The sequence below is a fragment of the Lathamus discolor genome, chromosome 3, assembly GCF_037157495.1.
Source record: "Lathamus discolor isolate bLatDis1 chromosome 3, bLatDis1.hap1, whole genome shotgun sequence".
NCBI lineage: Eukaryota > Metazoa > Chordata > Aves > Psittaciformes > Psittacidae > Lathamus > Lathamus discolor.
The window spans coordinates 9,977,174-10,005,135 of NC_088886.1; the positions used below are offsets into that span (position 1 = coordinate 9,977,174).

General features: G+C 42.9%; 1 protein-coding gene and 1 long non-coding RNA gene across 4 annotated transcripts in view; one reads left to right on the top strand and one right to left on the bottom strand.

The window, feature by feature from the left end:
• TRABD2B (TraB domain containing 2B) overlaps positions 1-27,962 on the top strand; it is a 293,609-nt gene that overhangs the window by 163,242 nt on the left and 102,405 nt on the right. For all 3 annotated transcript variants that reach the window (XM_065673393.1, XM_065673395.1, XM_065673396.1), the window contains exon 4: positions 12,416-12,590. In XM_065673393.1, the coding sequence (XP_065529465.1) occupies positions 12,416-12,590 (175 nt within the window). The remainder of the gene's footprint in view (positions 1-12,415; positions 12,591-27,962) is intronic.
• Positions 714-2,517, bottom strand: LOC136010834 (uncharacterized). The gene is made up of 3 exons (XR_010611024.1): positions 2,122-2,517; positions 1,371-1,613; positions 714-1,061 (listed from the first exon to the last, which is right to left on the bottom strand). It is a non-coding gene; the product is annotated as an uncharacterized LOC136010834 (long non-coding RNA).

The window sequence follows — 27,962 nt, forward strand, 5'->3', positions numbered from 1 at the left end:
AGATGCTGCTGCCTTGGGGTTGGGAAGCCCAGCTTAGCCAGGGTAAGGTGCCTGAAACGGAGGGGCGTGAGCAGGGCCCTAAATCCCTGATGTTTTCCTGTCCTGGAGGCATCAGCATTGATGACAGTGAGGACTAAACAAATCCTTCTCAATTTCAGTGGTGTTTTAGGGTTTTTTAAGTCTTAATTAAGAACAGTGAAAGGAGGCAACACCTCTGCTTTCCCGTGGTTATATGACATTCCTTATTCCTTTCTCTCTCTTTCTCCTTATATCTTGTTTCCAAGCACCAGTTTTCCCAAACGCATAAATCCTTATTTAAACTCAGTAAAATTTTAAGGGGCTGAGTTTATTCAGTTAGACCATGACCCAGAAGGGGAGTAGGAAACATCTCTCCTTCTACAGCTTTCTGCAAACACTTCATTCTCTTGTGACTTTTGTAATCAAGAGGCTTATGTTGGAGTTTCTGGGCAAAGAGTCAAAATGATACAGAAGAAAAGTATTCCAAGTTAAAGATAGGACAGGCGTATTTTCTGCTCTTTCTTCAAACTGTTTTCCCCTCAAAGAAGTCAGATTCTTTGTGTCCTTTTGAAACAAGTTCCTTACAAGCAAAACCCCATTGGATTAGATCACTAGCTTTAACTTCTGTATTCTGTGTGACGCTCTCGCAAGGGAATTGAGGTTGATACGCGGATAGACTCCACAACTCGTTAAAGTTGTAAAGTAAGTGTGCTTTTATTCAGCGCTGAGGTGCATGGGGGATAGCTCCTCCAAAGGCATGCGCACCTCAGCGTTGTTTCCCCTTTACATTTATCCTCTGAAGTTATACATATGCATGAGGTTGCACAACACGCCTATACATATTCATGTCCTACCCCCCCCCCATATTATAATGAGCTAAGAAGTCCTTTGCACCTGCACCATTCCTCCTAGTGGTCGTGGGTGAGGATCTCAAGATGAAGTAAATGAGTCTTCCTCGAGCCTGAACTTTTCACCTCTAGTCATTACGCATGCTCCCTGGAGGCTTGGTCATTGTCCAAAGCGCAGAGCCAATTTCAGCCAGCCTAGATGTCCAAAGACGGGAATCAAGCCACGGTCCCTACCTTTTAACACTAGCTATGTCCTTATATCTTGTTCTAGCATTCATGGGGAGCACGGTAAGCATGAACGAGCAGTAACATTGTTAAGCAAGCATTGTTAAGACCTACCCACTTATACATTGCAAGTAGGATAAGCATGAACAAGCAGTAACCCCCCTGTACATTGGTTAACCCTTCGCATCAAGGTCAGCATGTCCAGATGCTTTAAAATGTAAATGATCTTTTAGTGCAAACTTAGTAAATTATCTACCTCTAGAGGATACTTTTTCTTACCTGAGACATTGCCGAATGACCTGAAGCCTTGGTGGAAGAAAAGTAGGGTGCAGGAAATCTGATATAAAGGTCTTTCTCTGAACATAAACATCTGAGGTTTGGGTTCAGCAGTACCTTGCACCAGTTGCAGTCTTGTGGTTGGTTTAGAGTTGCTCATTTGTTTAAGGACAATTCTGTAAAGCAGATTCATCTTTGCCAGCATAGAATTAGCTGGTTCTGTGTTTCCTTGTATTCCTATATATGCTTTGTTAAGAGGAAGATCAAAAAGACAAGGCTAAGACTCTTCTACTTCAACCTCTCCCAAAAACTATACCTGTTGGCTCCAGCTATTCTTTCTACTCTTCTGTCTTCAGCCATGCTCCTGCCTTGAGGAGAGCTTCCTATCTCAGGAGAAGATTTCTCCTCTCTCACTACTTATCTGCCATATCAGAGGCTTGCAGCTACACTGCTTACTTTACAAGTAGGTTTCTTCAAGACAGTTTCTCCTGGTTGTGTACTTGTTATTTGCCTGTCCCATAGAGGGTAAACAGTATGGTGTAAGAGTCATACCTGCCACTTTGAAAGCATCTTTCATCTAGAGAGCCCTTATGGCTTGTGTGTTAGACTGTATTGAAAGCCCATTGAAATACTGGAGAATGTTATTCTCCGCAGGCTTTGTATGAGTCCGAATGGGCCCAGCTATCATTGGATATCAAAATGAAGATATCAAGTGAGGCCAGTCACTGACCTAGTTCATGGGATTTATGCTCACCTGAGTATAACCATCTTCTTGTTGCCAGGAGAGGTAGGGTCTTGGCTTCATCCTACACAGAAAAGCAAGGTATTCAGTGAAGTTGCTTGGTGATCACCACAGCCTGCAGACATGTCTCAAACCCTTTCAGATACTCAGGGATTACTGTGCCTCCTTCTTCAACCTCTGTTCATTAGAAGCAGCTGAGCTTCTTGCATAACTTGGTAGAACAATATCACCCATATCTTCAGTTGCCTCTGCAGTTCAAAATCCCATGGATTCATGTGGACATACAGTGTTTACGTAGTGCCTGTTGCCTTCTGAAAAGCATATGATAGTCCTCATAATACAGCATTAAAGATCCATATGCTAACCCCATGTCAGTAGTCAGCCTCTCTAAACTAAAGAAGAAAAGGGTTAGTGCCTCACTTCACAAAGCACTTGCTGTTTATAAATCACCAAGTTGTGTTATGTACCCCTTCAAAAATGTTATCATCCTGCATTGAAACAAGTACTTTAAGGGTCCTGATAAATCTAATTACATCATTAACTTGCTCTGTTCTCATTCTGGATAAAATACAACTAAATTTCTAGCTCACTTCTCAAATCAATCAAAACTATCTGTGGAATGTTTCAGCTTCAATAACTGCAGAAACACACAGCTGAGACCATTAGGTAGGGTGTTGAATGACAAGCAGACCTAATTTGTCCAAGGAATGGAGTTTTATCTAGGGCAAAGAAAGATAAATCCATAAACTGAAGGCACAGCTATTGTAACGCAACGCTTTGGAAGCATCTTATCGTTTTCAGCTCTAACAAAGTGCAGGCGAACTGGCACAGCCTCTTGTTCTTCCAGGGAAAATGATTATAGGCTTTCCAGTGAAGCAAGTGCAAGGTTGTCCCAGGCGCCAAGGGAGCTAGTCCCATGAGTTTCTCATTCTGGATCCAGGGAAGGGGTCATTAAGGCTCCCAGAAGTGTCTGTTAACACGACATTGATGGCAGTCCCGATGCTGCCCGGGTGTTTAGTGACACGTTTGCTCATCACCGCTTGTGCCCCCTTGTCTCCCACCTTCTCTTCTTTGGGCTGTAGTACAGGATCCTGCTTTTGCCTTCCCATAGTTCACAAGAGCTCCTGATCTGCTGCCGTGGGATCATACTTTCTTTCCACTTGCACTTGAGTTACAGCTTTGTGCCTCGGTGTACTGTGAGCATTTGGAAGTAAAAAACCAGAAGTGCAGCCAAAATTTTCGGAGTCTAATTTTCATATTATGTCAGAACAGGATTCCAGATTGGAGCAATATTATATTTTGGCTTATGTGTTTCAGAAAATTGGTTACAGATCCATACTGTGAGAGTTAAGTCTACTTGTTGATGACAGTGCTGGGGAAAGCACTGCAGAGATTGTTTTTTTATTAATAATCTGGAACATGCCCAGATAATTTCAGTGCTACAGGTTTTGAAAATAGGTTCTTGCTTGAAACCTTTTATTGCATGTTTTCATTTAGAGTTGTCTTACCTTGGAAGTTCCTTCCTTCCTCTTTCCAGTTTCCGTGGAGAAAGCAATGGAAGTGGAGAGAAAGGCAGAGAAATTGGAACAAGTCATTTAAAGGCAGAGATTTTTCTTTCAGAGACTGCTGTGTTATTAGAGAAGGAACATGTTCACCTTCAGAAAAGGGCTGATTTACATTAAAAACATTGAAGGATTGTTGACTACCTGTATTTATTAGTAAGGGAATAAACTATAAAAGAGTATGAAGGAGTGATTGGTAAAAACATTTGGAGTTCAAGGTAGTAGCATGCTGCTTTCTGTGCATTGCTGTATGTTTGTTGTAAAGCATTTACTATCCCTTCTTTTTTAAAGAGCTGGTTTATGAAGTGTTTCTTGGAAAGACTTGTTCAAGAGAAATGAAAAAGACTTGTTAGTTTTTTAAACAGTATCTTGTGGGTTCGGTGGACAAAATGCTTTTCCTCCCTTTGTTTTATCCAGAAGATGTGTTTGTCACCTCATTGTGACAGGGAGGGGGGAAAAATGTGGAACAAGGGGGCACTTTGCTTGTCCTGGCTGACTTGGCAAGATCAGTATTAGACATTATCTGAAAAGACTGTGTTCTTGGGTACTACTTGACACAACATTTCTTGGTCTGGCACTATTATTTTGCATTACTGAATAGCAAACACTGTAGATCAGGTTCTCCAGTGTAAACTCTTTGTGCTCTCTCATGGTGATTTCAGACCTGGATCTTCTCTTCTCTGGGAGAGCTCATTACTGATAAAGCCAAGGCTTATACAGTTCCACCAGCTTAGATGCAAAGAAAGCAGTTTCAAAGATAACATAATTTGTCTTTACTTCACTGACTTCATTTGGATTATTCCTTAGTTTTCTCCTGGCTGGTCCCTCTTCCATTTCTAGAAGCTTTCATGGAGATGTTCTGCATCTTTATGTCCAGTACTGGACCTCTCAAACCTCACCACCTTAAACAGAACTGAAAGTCATCATGCCAGATGCCAGTTCCAGGTGCCAGCGTACGTAGGAAGGCTAGGCTGGTTGGATTGGCAATAGCCTGGAGTTTTGCTAGGGCTGAATGAGAGAGCAGGGCCATCTCTGCACAGCAGTGCCTTGTGGTGTCAGCTCCGGAGGTCTATCTCCAGCCCAGCTGCTGTTGTGTTATTAACCAGCTTTTTGTTCCTTGCTAAGCTATGTGATATTTTGCAAACCATATCTCTTGGATCACACTTGCCTTGGGTTAAAATCGTACTGCAGTCTTCACGTAAACATTCAGGCTTTCCCTAGAATCTTTCTAAGCAGGGATGGGAAGAAGCTCATTGAAAAGCCCTGAACTATATATACTCAAGGCAGCCAAACCTGAGCCTGTACCCGCTACTGACCAGCTGCTCTCTCACAGTGTAACAGAAGACAAAATGAAAAATACCTTTGGAGAAAGAATTGCAATGCTTTAATAAACCAACCCCAAAACCAAACCTTCTGGCCCCAGTTTTTTCACTTTATTGCCCTGCTTTGCCCTTTGATCAGTATCTTTACTCGGGTGTCATGGCAATATAATAGGTGATGGTTTTAGTGTCAGGACAGAAAAAAAGAATATTCTTTGTCAAAGGAAACAAAGCATTTGGAAGGGAAATAGAAAAACTTGAACTTTTCCATATGTTTGCAAGCTCGTGAAAGCTGGAAAAAAAGTATCCCAAAGTTAAAGGAGTTTTAAATGAAGCAGGAGTATCATTAGGTAGTTAAGATTTACCCTCCCCACTGAAACCAAAGCCTCTATTTGCATACACTGCAGGCTTGTCATCCTTATTCAATTAATGAACAGGTCCCTGTAATGTGGTCCTAAATATACACTGCATAGTTGGGGGAAGCTTGCAGAAAGGGGGCCAGGATCATTGTTCTGACTGTGTTTTGTTAAGACTTCTTTAATCAAAACTTTCATTCAGATAGAGAGGCCGGCTGCATATTTTGGCATCGCTACCAAGGGGAGCAGGGACGAGGTTGGGGTGAGGAGGGAGGGAGGCCTTGGGGGAGGGATTGGTGTTGCTTGCTTCTTCTTTTGTTTCTTTTATTCTATGTGCTTGGAAAGCAAGGATTTACCTGGTGTGGAAAACCAAATAAAAACCATACATGGAGGTCATGACTTCTCAGGGATTTGGTGGAAGTCTTTTTAACAGGGATAGAAGCATCACCCCCCCCAAACTGTTGGAGATGCACAGCTCATCCCTGTGGCCCTTCTGCTTCTTTTTCCTCACCTTTTTCTCTTTTTGAACATGCCTTCATTGAACCCAGATGTACAAGAAGGTAAAACCAGGCAGGGCATACATCTGTCATTTGTCTGGGTGCTGCAGCAGCAGGATGGGTTTGGGGCTCCCCTGAAGGGTATCCGTGTAGGTGTGGTGGGGAGTGAAGCTCTAGGGGTTGCAGCCCACCCTGCCTGCAGGCAAGTTTACACTCAAGTCAGCAGTGATGCTACAGTTTTTGAGCCACCTTGCAGAGTTGGTCTTTGGAAGTATTGTGTACTACCCATAGAGACTTCACTAAGCTCTCAGCCCTTTTTCCCCCTCCACATCTTCTCTTATTTGTAATTTTCCTCTATTTACACATTTAGATGCTTATAGACCTGAGTTAGCCAATTTGAAACTCAGTTTCAGGGACCTCAGCTTTCACACTGAAGTTACCATGCCATGCTGAGTTGGTACCCAAGCTAGTTTTAGATCAGGTAGGCCAATTACAGAAAGCTTGGTGGCATGAACTGAATTTGGAATGTATTTGCTGCATATATGGATCCTGAAGAGTAATGTGGTTGGGCAGGGATTAGCCAGAAGTGGTTCTCTAGAGCTGGTCCTAAGAAATGTGCTTGTTCTTAGATTGGCTGTCTTGGTACTCTCAGTCTTTAGCAGCCTATCTCCATGAAAGGAGTCCTCAGCTTTTAGCTCAAAGGGGATTAGATGAACCTAAGCAGAACAGAAATGCTGGAAGCTGCAGCAAAGCATCCCAGTTGCAATGACTTAGAATCACAGAATCATAGAATAGTTAGGGTTGGAAAGGACCTCAAGATCATCCAGTTCCAACCCCCCTGACATGGGCAGGGACACCTCACACTAAACCATGTCACCCAAGGCTCTGTCCAACCTGGCCTTGAACACCATCAGGGATGGAGCATTCACAACCTCCCTGGGCAACCCATTCCAGTGCCTCACCACCCTTAAAGTAAAGAACTTCTTCCTTATATCTGATCTAAACTTCCCCTGTTTAAGTCTGAACCCATCACCCCTTGTCCTATCACTACAGTCCCTAATAAAGAGTCCCTCCCCAGCATCCTTGTAGGCCCTCAGGAAATGAGTTTAGGTTCATGAAGCCCCAGTCTGGTGAACTCCCAGTTTGCAAGACCACACTATTCACTGAGGGAGAGCTGCCTGTCCTTTTGTCTTGCAGTTTTTCAAGGCTGTTCCTTGGTTTTGGAGGTTTGGGACACTACCGACTCCTGCTAAGACAAGGGGTGTAATGGAAAATCAGTGCTCAAAACTGGCCTCCGGCTGCATGGAGAGCTGTCCCTGGGGAACTGCATGAGCACAGACCGGTGATGTGAATCTTTCTGTGAATTCAAATCAGTCTGAGTCCATACCCGAGTTTGGTGTCAGGGTATGCTTCTAATAATCCATTTTAGCAGCCCAAAATCCACCAAATTGACCTGCATATCCTGAGTGTGATGTGCTGGTTGTGCTTCTAATATATTCTCAAGCTCCGTCTTGGGTAGATGTTTGCCCTGGGAAAGGGAAAGGAGTGATGGAACTGACTTACCCAGAAGACTGAAGACTCCTTTTACAGTCCACTCAGGCTTCTAATGTATTGCTTTAAATTTTGATGCTTAAAGAAAGCCATCATGGATTAATCACAACATGCTTTGACTGGACACCGTTTTGTGGAGCTCCTTCCTGGTCTCCTTTTCCCTGGAGCTGGAAGCTCATATTCTTGGCAGCTGACAACTTTGGGCTTTGGGCTAAATCATGTTAACCCAGCATCCCCTTGACTGTTGAAGTCTCCATCAGGATTGAAGCCTAGGAGTGCTGGAGGAAAACCAGTCGAGTCAGCAGCAACCACATCCTCCTTGTGGAGATGCTTGCTTTTGCAGCCCGTTCACTTTACACTGTTTGAATCCTTCATATCAGGCGCTGCAAGTGGATATGGCTCTCCCAGATGCCAGAAGGGTCCATAAATCAGAGAGAAACAGGTGTCTTCCAAGTGCCGAGCCGTATATTTTGCAGCAGTGCAGTAAAAAACGCAGTGCCCTGTCAAGGCTGGTTAACAGGAGGGTATCCTCCCTTCATAAGCGAATGATAACTGGAGCTCGGATGTCAGCCTCTGACCCAAGAAGGGCTGGTGTGAATTTAGGGCCATTCAGTTTGTTGGAGGAGCCAGCAGGTTTCAGGATGCTGCTCTGGCTCCCTGGCAGCCCCCCTAAGCTGTGCTGTCAGCTCTTGAGATCCTTATCTTGCATAGCGCAGTCAACCACAGGAAAGTTCCTGACCTGTGTGGTGCAGGGAAGATCCTTCAAAGCAGGATCCTTTACTTGTCTTCAGGCCCTGCCCACTTCAAGGTCATAAACTAGAAGACCAATAAAGAGAACCCAGTCTTTTATCGTGTTTAGGAACAGAAATAAATGTATTTGGCGTGAAGTGGGAGCAACTCCCTGCAAACAACTGGATATAAGGATTACTAGTGTGGAGGCTGAGCCCTCCTGTCAAGGAAAGATGGATAGTTTTGTATTGAGGCTCTGGACTGGAACTCAGGAAGCCGGTGGCCAGATCTCCACGTTGTCATAGATGTCCCTTGTGAATCTGGGAGCGCCTTCTCCTATTTTCTCAATTTAGTCTGGGAATGCTCTGGGGAGAAATAAGGCATTTTTTATTATTGAGATTCCATTGCAAGGATTAGTGACGATACTGTACTTGCAGCAGTCTGGAGTTTGGACATTGCACAGGAGTGAGGCTGGAAAGCAATTAGGTAGCTGCTGATTAGGAGACAGTGGGAGAGAGGAGTCTCAGAAGCCAAGACGGTTGACCAAGGCATAGGAAGATAATGGCAGGAAAGATTTTAGGACCATTGTATTTTCCATGGCAGGGGTTGGCATTCCATTTCCCTATCTAAGCTTCCTCTTCTCCACCTGCAGGTAGACTTATGATTGAAGACCACCACTGCCTGCACGCAGGCAGGAAAGGGCACACAACCTTTGTTCACATGTTGGTAGCGTTAGTTTTCCATTGACATATCTTACAATTTGAATGCACATTCCAGAAGTAGGCTATCATCACTGGAATAGAACAAGGATAGAAGAGGTTGTCAGAGGATCGGGAAATGTAGTGTACAGAAGTAGGAACGATGACACTATTCCTCCACATCTGATTGTGATTTGATACTGGACTGAATCTAGAGCAGTTCCACTGTAGCCAATAAATCCAAAGCAGGGGAAAAAAAAAGAAGAGATAACCGAATTTGATGGTTCTTTTATGTGTCTAAAAAAGATTGTTTGCAGATAGATATTCACAACCCTGGCACTGTGCCTCTGCCCAGAATATTTGTCCAAATATTAAAAACTAGTAAATAAGAAAATGTACTTAAATGCAGTCCTGTGTTCATGAATTTTCAGCTGACTTTGGCAGTAAGCCCTAAATGTGATAAAAGACTCTACACCAATATATTTGGCTTTTCTCTGCTTGCCTTTTTTTCATTTCTTTGTCTCTATAGACAAAGCTGACAGCACAGCAGAGATCTTGAGATACAGCTGATGCATTTTTCTAAGCTAAAGTATGTTGTTAGCTCTTCTGCTAAAGATTGCAGCAGATTCCCAGCCTCCTTCCACAAAGTATTTGTGGGAAAAGAGGCTACCACTGAGCATCTTGGACTTTGGATCTTCCTTTGGGTCCTTCAACAGCAAAATTCAGCCAGTGCCTTGTGTGTAACATCAGGTTGGAAAGTATTGCTGTGCCCATTTTACAGATGGACTTTTGAGGGACAGGAGGAATAAAGCCACATGCTTCTAAGATACTTAGTGAAGGTTAAGTGCTGAGTTTCCTTTGAAGGTCTAAACCCTAATGATATGCTTGTGATCATGCAAGAGATTTGTATCGCCCATGGGAACACAACCATTTTTTCAGGGTAGTGTCATAACCACTTCACGATCCTTTCTCTTTCTTCCTCCTAAAGCTCCAACTGACTTCAAAGGTGAAGAATTACAGCCTGCATCCCACAGCACTGTGAGCTCGGATGTGTGCACAGAGCTTTAGCCTCACATATTCCATCAGGGATACTGACTCAAGTAAAATTATACAGGCAGTGTGGAGGGAGAGAAATTTCTGCAAGGCTGGGACTTCTTTTTTGTTCTCATATTCTCCTCCTTTAACCTCAAAATCTTGAATAAGAAATGCAGAGGGTACCTAATGACTGAGTTTGGGGTCCATCTATACTGTCCACAGGAGAACTGTAACCCAAAGTAAATAGGAATAGAAAAAAGAAAGAGTTCTAACTGATTGAGTCAAAACATTCTTTCTTTTGAACACCTCTGAATGAAATATATTACTGAGTTTCCATGGGAAATCTGTAGCATGTGTGCATATTTTATATGTATATATATGTATATGTGTGTGTATATATATGAGTTGGTTGGATTCTCATTAAACCGAATAGCTTGCAGAGATTGGACAGAAAGGATCATTTCTCTCTTGTCATCTGCTACACAGTGAGTGCACACTCCAGGTGATGGGTTGCACTGTGTTTTACTACTGATCCAACTGCTACTCTCATACATGAACAGCAAAATTAGACGTTCAGATTGTTCAACAGTCACATCATCCACCCCACTATACAATTAAATACTAGTGGCAGTATTCAGCTATTATCAGGTCATCTCTCACCCATTGGCACAGCAAATGGCTCATCAATTCACTCTCAGTTCAAAACAACAAATACCTATCACTAAAATGTTAAAATTAATTTTTAAAGTGAATGGAAACAAAAATACTTGCTAAAGGGAAGGTGCATCCCTCTGGTGCATTCTTTAGCCCATCCTTTTAAAAGAACTGGTTTTCCTTTTCAGACAAAACCCCAACAAACTTAAATTCTGGCTGCAGTTAATGGCTTCCTAATTGTGTGTAACTGTTTCTTGACTTCCTGATCCCTGTCTGGTGGTTAGGAATCCAAAGGGTTTCTTAAATCAACAGGAGCAGCTGCCTCCTTGAAGCCAGGCATGGTGTATGTCACTGACTGTGGAAAGGAACTGCAATACCGGGAGGAGGGAGGTGATTAATGGGGCCAATGTCGTAGCTCAGAATGTGGTTGCACTACTGTGTAAGGGCATACTTACTTCAGTCATTTATCTTCTGTCCTCTGCCACACACATGCAGAAACATACATGTATGTTTTATTTTTGACAGTCATTAGAAATACAGGAATGCAGAAGGTGCATTGGGACCTGTAGCTGATGATGTGCCTCTAGAGGTGATGCCTTCCTTTGTCTTGTTTCTTGGACAAGCTTGTGAAATGTTGACAAAACCCAGTCCTTGGTTTTAAATTTATCTCTCAGCCACTGGAAAACTCTCACAGAAGGGAAAGAAGAAAAGGGAGGGGAAAGAAAAGGCAAGTAAATGGCTCCATTTTGTGTATTTTAGGTTAGATAAAGATGAGGAACACTTTGGATGTGGGTGTATTATTGCAAGTGATGGAGTTGCACAAGCTGAAGAAAGGTGCTTTCATTCTTGGCAAAGACCCTCTTGGTCGGAGTCTGATCACAACTTCTATCCTTGGTATATTTAGACCCACAGCATCAGAGCTTTCCCCTGGCTGGAATGGGATGCACAAAGTCATTCGATCCCCCAGCATTGCTATTCCTGCTTTGGGTTAGAGCAGGTTGTCCCCACTGGCAGTGCCATACTTTCCTTTCCCCAAAGCATCTCAGGTCATTTAAGGCCAGGTCCCATCAGTTTCCAGCCTTCACTTCCCTTCAGCCAAAAGCAGGGAAGAAGAAACTTCTCTTGTGTGGGTGTTGATGTTCCCCAAAACTTTCACCTTCCATTTCCATCTCTGAAGGCTGCCCTCACTCCTGTCCTCTTAGAGCTCTTGCTTGTCTCCCGTTATAGCTTGGGTCTTGGTTCATTCCTGGGTCCCCTCCCCTGACTCCAGCTGTCCGTGGGGTTTCAGCCTTTCTTCTGTGCCTATGAACATTTCTCCTCGCAAAAACTGGGCCTGAAGGAGCAGTTCTTGTGGAAATCCCTTCTTTGGAATGTTCCTTTGTGTGTTGTAATATGTGGTTTTCTCTGGCACGATGTAATAGTATCTAAAGCTGAAAGAAAAATGAGGGGTTTACCCTGTTTACATCTTCATATATCTGGATTTGCTAACCTTCTCTAGTTTTTTAACTGTTATGTTATTAAAAAGGAGCATGTACAAGCCAAATCTTGCAGCCCTTCCTCAAGATAATGGTGACCTTGGCTGAGGACACATAACAGAATTTGTTCTGGTATTAAATAGCCCATGAACTGTGTTGAACAAGGTGTAATATTCAGCAGTATCCAAATAAAGGGTTTAGTAACTCATCCAAATGTAGCACCTAAGACTACATCCTGCTGGAAGAATAGAGAAGAAAACAGGTTCTTATCAGTGATTTCTTTTTTGTTTGTTTCTCACAAACTCTAGTGGTTGGCGCTTTTTTATGATTGTGATGCTCAGGTGGTTTAAATAAGGCTGGATTAAAAGCACCAGTGTTTTAGGGATTACTTAACCACTGCCACCTGACCTACATTCCCTCTCCATTTCAGGTACCTAACTTCATCAATACAACACTCCCACCACATGAGCAGGTGACTGCTCAGGAGATAGACAGTTACTTCAGACAGGAGCTCATCTACAAGAGGAATGAGAGGATGGGGAAGAGAGTGATGACGCTTTTAAGGGAGAATACAGACAAGAGCTTCTTCTTTGCCTTTGGAGCAGGTAAAGCATGACTTTTTCTATGTTATGTGGCTTTTGTGATTAGAAGTGCTCTGAATACTTCAGGGTTTTTGTCTCTGGTCCTGTGAAGAGGTTTCTTTAGGGGCTTCCCTTTGAAGCAGAAATGTTTTTGTTTGTTTAAGCCTGCTTCTAAAACACAGCAAGTTGGTGTAGGAGGTAGGTGTGGGTCCAGCCATGCTGTGGACAGGCCCTACTCCTTTGCTTTTTGTCCAGATGTAGAAATGTGAAGCTGTTGATGCTTTTCACACTGCTGTGTTTGTTCCCTTTGCAGCCCAACCTATGGGCTGCTTCGGGTGTGCTCACACCATGCTTGTGTTTGTAGCGAGTGTAGGAGGTAGTTGAAGTGCCTTTGAATTTGCAAGCCTGGGTACTGAATGTGGAGACTGTGGGAGTGCAAACCTTGCTATGGCATTTGCATGTGTGTGTAGCTCATGGTGCTGGCCTGGGGTTTCAGACCTTCTGGGGTTGCTGTAGTTCCTGTTTCTTGATGGGTGACTCAGCTACTTTAGTGATGTGCCTGTACAGGCTGGTGGTTTTGGACCTCGCACAAGTGTGTGAGTTATGTGTGTAGCTAAATAGCAGAATGTTAAATCATTAAGTAGAAGTCCAGTGTGTCTTTGCCTGTTTAAATTCTCTCCATGAAGTCTGCAGAACAAAGATGTCTACAGTACTAATGTGAATCTGGGACAGTACGTGCTACTGTCCTTTCTCTCCCTTTTTAAATGGTTTTCCCTTTCCAGTGGAATTCACATTTCTGTGTCATTAAAGTATAAATAATAACTGTTCAGGAGAGTCCAGAGCACCAGCCTAAGTGGCTCTTTAAGCTCCCTCAACTTCAAGGAAGCCTGAGACTTGCATTGAGAACTGATCTGCTCTTCCTGCTCCCTCTCCTTGACAATTTCTCATTCTTTGACAGAACTTTGTTTCTCATCCCATGTCTCTCACTGTGAACTTTGGCAACAACTCACTTTTTGCTACTCACTTCAGTGGGAATTTTGATTAAAGGCTGCAAGGTTTAGCAGAGACACATGCGTTTTGATGTATTTGTTATGTGAGTGTAGCCAGACTGAGTTTTCCTAAGCTTATTTAATCTCAAGCTTGCCTGATGTTTCTGTCCGAGGAGTTTGTTTAACTGTTTTTACAGTAGGAAGATACATCATGGTGGTTCATAACTGGACAGGGATTCATAAGGAAAACAGATTGAAGTTGATCAGAGATTATTGAACACAATGGTTTTGATTTAGTCTTCGGTTTTGAAATTCCCTTAGTCAGTATATGATGGAGCCCAGAGGGTAAACTGGACATCATTGCCCATTTGTCCTGCTCTGTAGACACTTTTCCTAGGCATCAATTACAGACTGTGGCTTGAGACAGGATCTTGGAGTAGGTGGGTCACGAATCCAGTCCATTGCAGCTATTTGTTTCTGCTAGTAACAGAAATGAAATTAAGCAAATGAATACTAATTCCCTAGGAAGTGACATCTAAGTTGTGGGAGGTTTGAGATTTCATTCCCCACCAGCCATTTTTGGTGATGCTGAAGACTTTCTTTGTTGCTGGATTATTCCCCTTTCCCAGTGCTGACTGTAGCAGGACAGAACAGACACATGCAGCCGGGTTTATGGAAAACCAGGGAGCAGGAGGCACCAAGGAAAACTTTTTGGTTGGGTTCTTTGTTCCAGCATCCCGTTTGTGTTTCTCACTGAAGCAGGCCATCCCTGCAGGCCATATCACTTTAAGTACAATTAGTTCCTCCTTTCTTTTCTGGGATGTTTTGTTGGGTTTTTTCCATTTTCTTCATGCATAAAATAGTGAGAAAATGATATTAATTTTTCAATGGCAAAACTTTTTTGTGTGGCCAAAGTGCAAAGTTCTTCATTTTTCCCTTAAGATCAAATGGAGTTTTTCTCCTGAAGGCTTTTGTTGGGTTTTGGTTTTTTCCCCACAAGAGTGGCTTTTATTGATCCGTTTGTATTTTGCATTCTTATATCTACTACTTGAATTAGCCTGTTTGGGGAAAGCACAAAAAACTTGGAAAAACTTCCCGAAACACAGTGCTATGGACTGGGGCTGCCCTAGGAGAGAATTTTACTTGCATGATGATTCTTTTGGTCTCTGTGGCATCCTGTAACTCACACGTATAAAAGAATGCAAGGGGCTTGGGGGCAGAATCCTACCCTGAAAACAGCGCTGCAGAGGCAGAGCCCTGCATGGTTCCTCTGGTGGTCTCCCCACCCAGTGCCGTGGGTGGGTAGTTTGGCAGTGTCTAACACTGAGTTACTATGATGTGCTTAAATTGCAGGCTGGTTTCCTTCAGCATATCTGCCTCAATAACTGCAAGACATTTTATACACTCCTGCAGGTGTATGTGCAGTTGTTTAGAACAACAAACAAGAGATGTACACAGGGGTCACCATGACCAAAAGCAATAGAAACCATAGCTGGCTTTACCTGTAAGACACAATGATGGATATTCTTGCTGTCTGGTGGTGTGGGAGCCCAGCACTACTGAGCACGAAGATGCTGGTGCCTGTCAGCAGAGAGTCTGGTCAGTGTCATGGCTTTAGACAGGCAGAAATCCTTTCTGGGCTGAAACATGGTAGAGCCTGAAGCTCTGTCCCCATAACAGAAAATGTACTTTGCCATCAGAAAAACCATAGCTTCTCCAGTGTAAGCTGAATTCTTACCCAGCTGGAGGAGAATGTGTGGCTGCCAGTGGAGGGAGATGTGGCAATTCCTTTCACCAGTTCTAAACAACCTGAATTAAAGGCGAGATCCCACACCCTGGTATTGCCAGATCTGGCAAGTCAGGTCACTGGTAGCAATTTGCCCACTGATTTCAGATGGAAGAGGATCAAACCCAAGGGAAGGTGCAAGAAATAGAAATTGCATGGAAATTGGTGCGGAATGCCATTTGGGTGCAGCAGGAGTCCCACTGGGAAAGCACCCCTGTTTCTCTGAAGAATGCTTTTTTCCCACTATAGTGCCCATTGGGCTGATTGGAATGTGGCACGCGGTTAATTTAGTTGCCTGTGCAACTCTGTATGTTTACAGGCTGGTTACTAGTGATATTATGCATAGAACTTCTACCTTCTTCACCCTGCCTTGTTATTAAATGAAGGCTGGCCAAAATCTTTCAGCTGGTAGGGGGTTTTTTTCTTGGTCGAAAATTGGGCATTTGGGGAAAGCGGAGTTTTTCTGTTTGCTTCTGAAAAAGCAAGTCCACTTCTTGCAGATGTTGATCAAAATCCCAAGCGATCGGGTGTCATTCTCCTCTGTAAAGTGGTGGTCCTGGTTAAATTGTTTTGCTATGTGCCATTTAAAGCTGAGCTGTGAAGGCCTCGTGGTGCATTGTATGAGAGGTTGAGAGTCTGGTCTGTAGCTGAGCGCAAGACTGTAAGGGAAACGGGTATCTGAATATTCAAGCAAGCTGCGGTAAAACTTTCAGATCCTCAAAGTGAAGCAAAGCATTTTTACACTGTTGAAAGATTTTGTTGTTGTTGTTCCAGTCAGAAGCATTAAAACAGAAAAATTGCACAATTCTAAATGGAGCTTTTCAATTTTCTGTGGTTTTTAAATATAAAAAGTAGCCTTTTTCAATAGATTTCCCCCTTCCTCACAGTCTGTGGCATTGCTCACAATTTAAATGCATTGGAGCAGTTTGGACTTTAAATTTATTCCTTTATAAAACATATAGAAGCGAAAATAGCCATTTATTCTTTCTACTTTCATTTCTTTCTTCTCTCCAAGAAAAATAACAGGCTTTGGGTAAAATGGGACCCAGCTCTGTGCGCTTCATTCTTCTCCTGCCAGGGTTTACCGTATTCAGACTTAATGTGAAAATCTCACCATCCCTATAGTCACAGTAACTATACACTAGTAATGAAACGGTATTTATTGTTTTCACAGTTAAATGATATTCTTCAGGTACCAGGCATGGCAGTTTTTCCCTTTGAATGAGTAAAGGTAGTTAAATAGAGTACTTCCAAGTGAAATCTGGGGGGTTGCTTGGGTTTTGGGTTTTGAAAAACCATCCTGGATTGCTGGGAATTGTTGATCCATAATAACAGTGAAGCACATTAGACTTGATATATACAGGCAATTTATAAAGGTCCATTTACAGTTAAGAAAGAGACGCAGCCAACACATGGGCTGTTAATAAGAGTTAATATTTTGGCAACTAAGACTATACACATGAAGTCAATGTTTAAGAAAAAAAAAAATCACTCTGGCTTATTTCATTTTTATGGGCAAATAATTTTCAAGTAACACTTATGATAACAGATGGATAAATTTATGTCTGCAGTTAATTTCAACGATAATTTCCTTAGGATGTTTTACTTGCTTGCATTGCTTGCTTGCTTGCTTGCTTTCCTGTCAGTTTTGTAGCTGAGAGCTGAATTTACTGCTTCAGAAATTCGGATGCTACTTCAGTTTGTGATGTTTATTAGCAGCCAGATCAGTAGGCTTTACAGCAGTGGGTTTGGTTATTTGAAATAATAAAGACATCATGGAGAATTGACTTGGAATCCAAGTACCATAGCATCTCCCACAGGAAAAGGGAAATCAAACTGTCTCTGAACCACAGTTGTGCAGTGAAGGAAATCGCATGTTTTCCTACTCCACCAGGTCCAGGCAGCCCCTTGTATCTGAGAGGTCAGAAGAGACCCAGGTTGTTGTCCGTGATGCAGTAGAAGCCAGAGTGGGCTGGTGACCGCATCTCCTGATGAAGTCGGTGTGTGTTAGCAGGGATTGATGAGTGTGAGAGTCAGACCTCTCTCCCTCAGCTGTGAGCTTAGGTGGCTGAGATTGGGAACCCGCTTGTTGATGGGTTAAGTTTAAATTTCTGACATGATGGGCAAGGAAAAATAAGATTAAGGCTCTGTTGTAGATGTCTGTGTTATCCCATGCCCCCTCCCTGCAGGTGTTCAAGGCCAGGTTGGATGGAGTTTGGAGCAACCTGGTCTAATGGAAGGTGTCCCTGCCTGTGGCAGAGGGGTTGGAACTAGATGGTCTTTAGTTCCTTCCAACCCAAACCATCCTATGATTCTATGAAAGTAGAGGAATTTATCCCAGAGTAGGAATAGCAGAAGTAGATTTTGATCATTTCTATGCTCAGAACAGATGAATTCTCTCCCCAACCTGCGGAGTTTTCTCAGCCAGCATTGGGCAGACAGCATCATCAGCGGTAATGATTCTGATTCTAAGAAATTAGACTGTTAACAATAGTAATAGAATCATGGGTTGGAAGTAACCTTTCCAGCCTCTCAAACAATAATATTATGCGTTGTTTCCAAAGTCTTTGAGTGTTATCTGGTGGTTCTTCATAACGGGACTCGGAAGTGGCTTGCACTGTGTTTTCACTAGGGAAGAAGAGAACTGGACAACTACTCTATAGGGTGGAGTTGGTGCAGTAGCACAGTGAGAATATAAGATCTTCTCCTAGTCCTCAGCTCCAGCTCTTTCCCTTTTGCCCTTTCCTCAAAGGATTGCCTGGGGGAATTTCAGCACCCATCATCTTAGATGCTGCAGATACCAAAGATTGGAACAGACTTGCCCTTCACTTTCTAGAGTGACTAGGAACTGAGAGATGTCTCCAAGATGACTTCAGTCTTGTGTGGTCTTGAATCAGTACTGAGATGTGCTTATTTTTGTTCCCTCCAAAAACTAAAGAGCATCTGGGGAGATATGCAGATGATGTAGCTGTCTTGAACATGCTTCTTCCACGGCTAAAAGGTGATCGCAGTTGAGATGGAACATGATGGCTGTTGAATTTGGGTGGATGAGGAGAGGTGGAGGTGGGATTTTTTTTGTTGCTGGAAACTACTTTTTCTACCCAGTTTGTGCAAGGAAAGGAAGTGATGGCCAGTATATGCAGCTTAAACCTGAGTAATTGAAATCCAGAGAGCCTCTGTGAAAGCCGCTAGCACCTGCCCCAAGATCAGGCACTCAGGTTCACATATGGTACTTGAAAGTGTTTTTTCAAAAGGGAAATGCCTTGAGCCCACCATCCAAGGGCACACTGAGGGCTGGGGATTTACAGATGTTGAATATGCAAATAGCTGGTTTGCACTCCCAACGGGTGCAATGTTTTGCACAAATCAGGCACAAAGTTACACCCGCTGTTGTGCTGCTAGGAACTAGTTCAGCCTGACATTGGAAGTCCGTTCCTCCATGTTCCAGGATTGTGTAGCTCTTTCCCATTGCCATTCTTCATCTTGGATTCTCTGTAGAACCTAAAAGAAATAGAAGATGGGGGCATGGGGGAAGGAAGCAAAAAGGAAACGCTTGCAGGCTGGAATATAAAGAGACTTTATCCCCTGGGACAGGCGTCCTGGTCCAGCACTGATTAGTGGTGCTACTGACATCACTAGTACAGTTCATCAGTGGGTTGTCTCAGTGGAGCAAGAAGTTGGCAACCAGGAGATTGAACTTGGCGAGCCTACAAAAGAGAAGAACAGGGTGAATTAACAGTTTGCAGATGCTAGAATTCCTTCTGCTTGTGTTTCTTTGGGCATCCAGATGCTTATAGTGAGGTTGGCCTGGTTTTGCGTATGGATGACTTTTACCATTAGTTTTTAAGGCAACGTATCACTTTGCTTTTAGAAATAAACTTGCATGCTAATTTAGACCAAAACCATGTAACTGATTCATTTAAAAGTCTGCATTAAGCAGTCAATGCCTGATTCTCTTTTCAGACACTCTGTTGTAGATCAGGAGATACTTCACTGGGGAAAAACCCATTCCAAGTGCAAATCCACTCTGTAGCCTTTCAGAACAAAACAAAACAGAAAAAAATCAAAAGGGAACTTTTTAAATTTACATGGGTCTTGTATTATGTGGTGGTTTGGAAGGCCCTGAATATTTGCTTTCCACCTGGAGCTTAAACTGGCAAAGATGCCTGAGTTACGGAGGCCAAAATAAACCTGACTGGGCTACCTTATTGTGAAAAGGGATCTACTGTTCTGAAGGCTGATTCCTGTAATTCTCATTTAAGACAGACTCCTGATGTTAGTTGTAGAAGCACAGTACAGCATTATGCAACGGTGAGAGCTATCTTGAGGCTGCTGTCACCACTACCAACCAAGATAAAAAGAGACACTGCAAGTGAAAGAACAGATTTGTGTAGCTGGATTTGCATTTCACTTTTCTCCTTCTGTGTCACGACCTAAACTGTTGAGGGAAGCTGAACAAGCCCTGGACATTCCTTGGTGGTCTGGTGAAGAAGTCATTGTGCTCAACAGGAGTCCTGCCTGGCCGCCTCTCACCATTGCTTTCACCATTGCTCCACTGAAGGAGGACACAGCCCCACATCCAGGCCCTTGTGTTTGCTAGTTGCAGGTATTCAGGTAAATGTTAAAAGCAAATAAAATAGGCTTTGCAAACCACAGTGTATGTGTTTACCTTCTCTGGTGTATTTCTTCCTGTGATGAATGAGGAAAATTGCCTGTATGCAGTAGGATTTTGTTTTAAAGAAACATATACATTAATGTCAGCTTCTCTGGGTCCCTGACATTTTCATATTGTATTTATTATTACGCCCGTGCCAAGTTCTACTGTGTAAGTCTAATTCTGCCTGCCTGTTCTCAAAGAAAAGAAAGCTATATTGGCCCCTTCTGCCCTATAACATAGAGAATTTGGCTATGCCCTTGCTGTATTTCTCTTCAACATTTAAGATGTAAAAATGTAGACATAATTCAGGAAATTTTCTCTTTTCAGAACTGCAAAGAATCACAAGAGATTTACACCCAGGTTTAAGCACTCTGCTGAACAGGAATGGGCTTAAACGTGGGATGAAATACTCTTTCACCCACACACATATGCAAGAACTTGCTGTGGATCTGCAGGCCACCCTGTAAGCTCTCAGGAGATGAGGCAGAGCTTCCATATAACTCTAGATTTCATAACGGGAGTGTTGAAATTAATATATGGATGCCAGACATCCATCATCACTTTCCATCCCAAAACTGTCTCATCAAAAGATTCTCAACTAGCTTTAACAGTGCTATTGGGAAGATTTTATAAGGGCAATGTGGAGAGCCCAAAGACTGGCAGTGTTCCTCTTCCACTGAGGTTTCTGTGGGATGCTTGTGTGGAAAGCAAACAGGATGCAGATTGCGAAAGATCCAAGGATCCTGTCTTGGCTGGGATATCTTTATGTGCTACCTGCAATGATTTAGGTGTCTCCATACCCGAATGTACTTCCAGTAACCCTGCTGTGTGGTGGTGTCCCAGAAGAGAAGGGAATTTGGCTAGCCAATATCCTTAAATTCAGAGCATGTTACGCTAGTATAAATCCTTCAGTAGGCTTTCACATCATTGTGTGTTCATGTTCCTTTCTGCTGCCCCTCCTGCTTGGGTGCTTACACCAGTGAAGGAGCATGGATATCCCAAGGCATCCCACACTGCCATAGCTGTATCCCCTGCAGCTACCCTGTCAGAACCTCCGGCTATCAGAGCAGGAGCTGGGAAAGGAATTTAGCAGGGTAAGGAACCAGTTTGCACTGCTGGTTGTGTTGGTCTCCTACAGGTTCAAGCCATTTCTAACTAGTCTTGGGGCCAAGTTGCAGGAGGACTGCATATGGAGAAGAACCAGTGGATCTTCTTGGTGCTCTGGAAGTCAGGGTATGACTGCCGGCTACAGTTGTTTTGCAAAAATAGATGTAAAACTGAAAGCTTCTAAAAGCCTGGCTGTAATTTATGTGGATTTCTTGAGGATTTTTACTGGTATGGAAACTGGGACTGGAAATCTCATTAAACTGGGCGTTCTTGTGAGGGTTCCAGGTTTTCTTGGTCATGGTTATGCCAGGAATACCATCAGAGCAAACTCACTGAGAAAGGATTTATGGATTTGGAATTGAACCCTGTTCTCACTGAATTAATGGTAGTTCTGCAACTGACATCAAGGTGGCTGGCATGTGCACCTGAATGAGACATTTATTTGTCAGTCCAGTTCTTTAATCTGCACTGCTGCTTTCACATTACTGAGAAACATCAATGCCCTCTTTATAAGCCTATTAAATCCTAGTTCCATTGTTGTTTTCTCTGGGAGATCAGAAGGGACGTGTCAAGGAAAAGAAACGTGTGTGCAGTGTACCTCTGCCCAAAACCAATATTTAAATATCAGAAATGTAAAGTGAAGCTAGAATTACTTAGAGAGGCAGAAGGGAAATAATTAGTGCTCCAGCCAGCAAGAAGAGATGTTGTAAACTTTAGTTATTCACCTCTCTTAGACATTCAAAACACAAACTCTGCCACTGTTCAGCTATTTTATAGAGACCTGTAGAAAGCAACATAGGTCTGTTGGACAAAATTGGTCTGGTAGTAACTACAACTGGGCTCCAACCCAAGTCCAATAGCTGAGCTGCCATCTGAAATTGGAAAAAGTTTGGGTTCATGAAGCCTGAATCTCTGCTCCCTTTCTGCTCTGTGCAGTAGACCTAATGAAACCATGAGTCTGGGCTTGACTGATGGGGAGCGAGAAGTAACTCCGATCCATGGAAAACACTGCTGTTTCAAATTATTTTTTAAGACGATTATTAACAAAACTTGAAAATATGGGAATTCTTAGGAAAAACAGAGAATACCGATGTGCTGGTACTGGGGTGCTGCTTTTGATAAAAGCTCCAGACCTATGGCTGCTGGAAGCCCGTAGGTGACTGGCTTGGAGGTAGGGAGTCCCATAGGTCTGGCTCTTGGTAGACAAGTTTGCTAGAGAGTTGTGAACTGAAAAATGGCAAAATAGGATTTCAGAACTACCAGGCTTCACTTCTGTCAACTTCCAGGCAGGCAGGGGAGAGAGGAGGCAGGTGAATAAGCAGAAATCTGGATGAATCTGTCTTGGAACTTTGTTTTTCAAGAGATATTCAGTAAAACCTAACAAATGCTTTGGTCTCGATTAAGCTGTTATCCATAAACTGAAAATTACTCTTCCAGAGAGCTTTCAAACACATTTTCAATCTAAACACAACATTTTGGTGGAGTTCCGCTTTGGATCCATCCCTGGCAGAAAAGTGAAATCTCCACCGTTTTCCATGAAGTTGCAGGCCTGAAAACTTGTGTCTGAAATGAATAACCTGAGGATTTTTAGTATTTTTCTTCACTTTATTATGGGAAATACCTGAAATACCGAGGTTTGCAAACTTTTAAAACTTGTATTTATACACTGAAGGTAAATGGAGAGAAAAATCAAAATGCCACCACTGGGTTAACTTGGTATGAAATTCGGCACCAGTTTTCAGTATTTACACAGAATTCACATTCGCTTCGCCTTTTTCCTTGAGGTGTTTGAGGTACAGTGAAACTGCTGTGAGGTTCTTATCACTTAGCGATCTGGTCTGGTTCCAGCTGAAAACTTTGCAGTGCCTCTCACTGGGAGGATTGGTTTAAAAGGAGCAGAAATCTGCCAAAGAAATAAAGACTTCATTATTGACATCAATGCTATTTTTAATCTGGTTTCCTAAGGAAATGAGGCTTAAGCAATCATGGTATTTGTGAGTACACATATGTGTGTGTAGGTGTGTGTGGATATGTCTTTTCCCCCTCATAAGTTTTTCATCTGTTGGCTGATTATAACCAAACTTGATAGATGGTTAGAGCCTCCAAGATAATAAGGTCTTGCATGCTTCATGACAATAACTGATTGGATAGGAGGAAAGAAAATCCTATTGCGCATGCACCGACAGAGCACAGGATAGCTCAACTTTTATTAGATCTGAGAAAATCCCTATGGGAGAAGGAGGCAAGACACATCTCCGTAGACACTGCATTTTATGGGTTCCTCTGTGTGTGGGAGGATGGAGTGTATAGTACATATATCAGTCATATAAGTCATATATACATGTATAAGTCATGGCATGGGTTGAACAGAACAGTGTTTTTTAGAACTAATAGTTATTACCCAGAGTGTCTCAGGAGCCACGTGCTGCCTCTGGACTGCCCTCCAATGAGGTGTTCATTCCCGAGGCCGGAGCAATATCGGGCCAGGTTTGTAAATGTGACCGAGGCATGGCTCCAGGACTCTCTATAAACCTAATGAGTCGTGGGCACTCAGACTGTGCAGCCTCACTATTACTAATTGGCCAAGTGTGCCATTAACTGTGCACCAAAATGTTCTTAAGTAGTCAAGGGGTGAAAAGAGCATCAGAAACCCCTAGGAGTCCAGGAGGCAGCCTGGGGCTTCATTCCTGTGTGCAGAGTTCAGGAACGCTTTTCCCAGAATCAAGGTCATTCCCTTGGGAGCTGAAACAGCCCCACTGGCATTGGGAGCAAAAACAAGAAACAAAGGAAAGAGTAAAGCATTACCTGGAGGACGATGGTTTTGCAACATCAGCTTATCACGAGGGGATGGTGGTCCATTAGCAGTTGGCGAAGATGCTCAGAAAGCTTAGTGATGAGGAGAGTACTTGAAACCTTTCCAGAGCAAAATACAAATGGGGATCAGAAAAGCCAAGACAGAGTTAGCTCTTAATTTTTATTAATTTTCTTTTTCCTCGAAAATGAAGATTATGTATCTAGTATCTTGGTAACAGTGATAACTTGGAGTGGAGCTCTCCCCCCTTGAACTGTAGGTGCCTGAAAATTCAGTGCATCTTCTGTATAAGATCATGGGGTAAGATCATTTCAAACCCCCAGAGGACAAATCTTCCCACTTATCTCATATATTATGCATATTTTAAGATGGAAGGAATCGTCCTCTGGAGACATCTTCCCACTGACTACAGAGGAAACCTAGAAAACTGGCCTCCAACAGATGCCTGACTTTCAGATGAGTAGGATTAATTGAACCCTGCAAGTAGGAGTCAAGAATTCAGGGTGGTTTGTCCTTACCTCTACCTGACCTTGAGCAAGCTGCTTAGTGTAGTAAGAGCTCCCTGAGCAGTGTTTTGCATTGCTGCCAATGGCAGAGCCTTACTAGTCCTGAGGAGACCTTACAAGCAGAAGACTGACACAGGATTGCTTTCCATCATGCTTCGGAGAGCATCTTGGCATGGATTCTCTCTGCCACCACATCTGGAAAACTCATGCAGGGCTAGGTTTCAGTGTTGTGGGAGTGGGAGCTGTAACCTGCTGTAGCAGTGGTGCAACTCTTGCATCCTATTGTATGGTAAGATTGAAGCCCAAAGTTGGCCAACTGTTCTGTTCATTGTTCAGATCCCCCTGTGAGCCCCACTGCTCAATGCAGTGACTGCATAGGAGAGATGTGTAAAGCGTTTCCATCTTTCCTTATATCTTGGCTGGAAGGAGAGAAACCCATGTAGGTGTAAGCACAGTCATTTGTAAGCTTGGTCTGCCTGGAGCTGTGCGAAGGAAATGGAACTGCTGACAAGAGAGAAGGCTCTCCTTTCTGTTCATCAGTGATGGTTAGCCCCTTTGCAAGGGAATAAGCAAGCGGTTAAAACAACAAAAAATGTTTTGACATACCATGCATCTGATTTTTCACTGTTCTCTTAAAGCAGCAATGCAGTCAAATCTGTGTAAGTGCTGTCAATGAGGAGTGATTCAGACCTGGAGACCCTCTGAAACAGCCTTCTGATAGCACTTGCCTTTTTGCATGCAAGACAGAGAGAAAAACATGAAGGTGTGTGGGTGGGGTTTTTGTTTTGGGGTTTTCAGTATTATGGATAGCCTCAGAAGATAGCCTCCCCTGTGGGCCACTCACTAAGTCTGTAGTATTTATTCAGCATCTCCCTCTAACACCAGCATCTTAGAAGTTGTCTTCCTAAATTTACATTCCCAGTTCAGTCGTCTCCCACACAATAAAAGCTCCAGTGTTGGCTTGCCTTTGCCTCCTGTGCTACACAGTGCTCATGTCAAAAGGGAGCCCTTCCTCCTGGCCTTTTTGTTTTGCTTAATACCTGCCAATCACCCTGCTTGCCATTGCCCAAAGTTTGTTGTCTTTGCAGTTGGTCACAGCGTGAGCTACCAAAAACCTCGCTGAGCTTGACAGGGTATTCTGTTAGCCTAACCCTAACACGCGATCTTCCACCTCCCCAGCATACAAAGGCCCTTTTCACGGGCCCTCCGCAGCTCGAAGATTCCATTTCATGTGTTACAATTAATCTGTATTTATTGCCACTTATCTTAAATGGCTAACAATATCAAGAGTTTAAAAAGTGCTTTCAATGTCAAACTGGGTCAATTAAAACCCTACTTAAAATATTTGCAAAACTTCTAGCCTGAAAGTTGCCCCCTCAGTCTGCTGTTAACCAAAATGGTTTAAATAAATACACACAGCTTGAGGAGGAGACTGACGTTTGGTAAAATTCCCCTTGATATTTTGGTAGGATCCAGGATTAATTTCCTTTCTCCTCTCTTTTTATAAAAGGAGAAAAATGAGCCGGTTTGGAATATTTGAAAGATTTCTTCAATCAACTAAAAAAAAATCTCAGGAAATACCCTCAAAGCTTTTAATGGCAGAAGAGACCATTAGATTGACCAATATGATCTCCTGGAATTCCATCCTGTTCTTCTGTGGACCCTAATTGCATGTGTTTAACTCTGAGCTTCGAGCCATGGGCCACAAGCAGCACTTTTGCTATTTTCTTTAAGCTCCTTCAGTATTGTGTGTGGGCATGGGAAATAAAGTACTAAAACATGAAATGCTAAAAAGTTACACTAGTAAAAGCTGTTCTTTTACTCTTTAGGCTGGGTTTTACTGAAGTTTGAAGGTGGCTGGAGGAATCCAGTTCTTCCTTTCCGGAAAAGTCACCAGTTCTGTGTTGAACTCTTTAAACTCATTTTGCAGAATGGCCTTTATAAATGAGTGCTGGTGAATTGCCCATGAGAACTCTGATATCATTCAGCCAAGGTTGCACTGTGTTGGGATGGTGACACATCACATGGGGGGAGTCCCAGGAGGGGTCCCCAGGTAGGGCTTAGTTGTGTTGGATGGAGGAAACCCACAGAGTGAGAGCCTTCTGCTTAGGCTGGTGGAATTAACAGCCTAAAGCTCTGTCCGCATGGAGCTGTTTGGACTTTAAGCTCTGATCCTCAAACACTTGCACATACCATGAGTAATGACATTAATGAATTTGATTTCCTATGGGTTTAGGTCATCTGCTCAGATTCCCAGCAGTCTTATAAGGTTTGAACTGTAGCTGAGGCATTTCTATTAATTAGGGCATTTGTAGTGTCTTTATGGGTCTCTTGATGTTCCCAATAAGGCTCTCCCTGCAACTTTTCTTTCCACATGAGAGGTTGGTGAGTCTATCCAGCCATCTGTTTCCATAAAATATATGTAAGCAAAGCCTGCCTTGGAGACAGCTACTCTTCTGTCTAATAGATTTGCCATTTGCCCATGGGTTCCGAATATTTCAGGGGAGATCATAAAAACAGAAGTATATGCACAAAGGGACAGCAGGATCCTGTGAGCGTGATGTTCTTTGAAAGCAAGGCTAACATGAGATTGCCATATTTAGGCAGTGTAAATACTGCACAACTTGAGGACACCAAATGGGTTTGATCATTTCTTCCTGTGGAATACTTAAACAAATCCAGCTTTCTCAAATGATCCGTAAGTACCTTTTTATAGGTTAGGAAACGCATCTTGAAGAACTGCTTATGTGTAAGAAATAACATTTAAAAATAGCTTTTTTTTTTTTTTTTGCTGCTTGGCATTCATAAAAAGGGTGTGATAATATCAATTTGGAGGAAAGCAATATGTGCAATATTAGTGTTCTAATGAGTGCAAAGATCTGTGGACATGCTTTTATTGTTCATTAGTTGCTGCCATATTTGTTATTCTTCCTGGTTTTGTTTTTAATCTCAGTCACTGTATCAAGAAGCCAAGTGATGCCGATGACTCATTACATCGCAGGAATGGGAAACAGCGCAGAGCTGACAGCTTGCAAGCAAGTCATAGACTGAAATATGTTTGCATAAACTCTGGGGTTTGTTTTAAATGCTTGCAAGGAGGAATACTGCAAGTTTCCCATTACTGCTTCCCATCCCCAGATTGCAGAGTCCTACCAGCTTGGCTTCAGACATGTGTGGCATGGAGCCTTACATGCCCCTGATGCATTTATATGATTATATATCTGTATTTGTTTATTTGGTCAGGTAGATGTATTTATTTGGTCAGATCCAAAGATCCAAAATGTCTCACTTAAAAAGGTGAGGTTTGAGATCTGTTTGAAGGCTGTTGGCTTTGGCAGTGTTAACCAAGGCCCTGACAGGCTCTTCTCCTGGATAAGGACTACTGCCTTAGACTGACTTCTTGTTAAACTCATTTCCTCAAAGAGCCATTAAGAGACTGCATGTTAATACTCAGAGCTTTCTCATGCAGATCTGGATACCAAAGTGCTCTTGCCAGCTTCACAGGAGGCCAGTGATGACAAGCTGAGAAGTCTAACAAC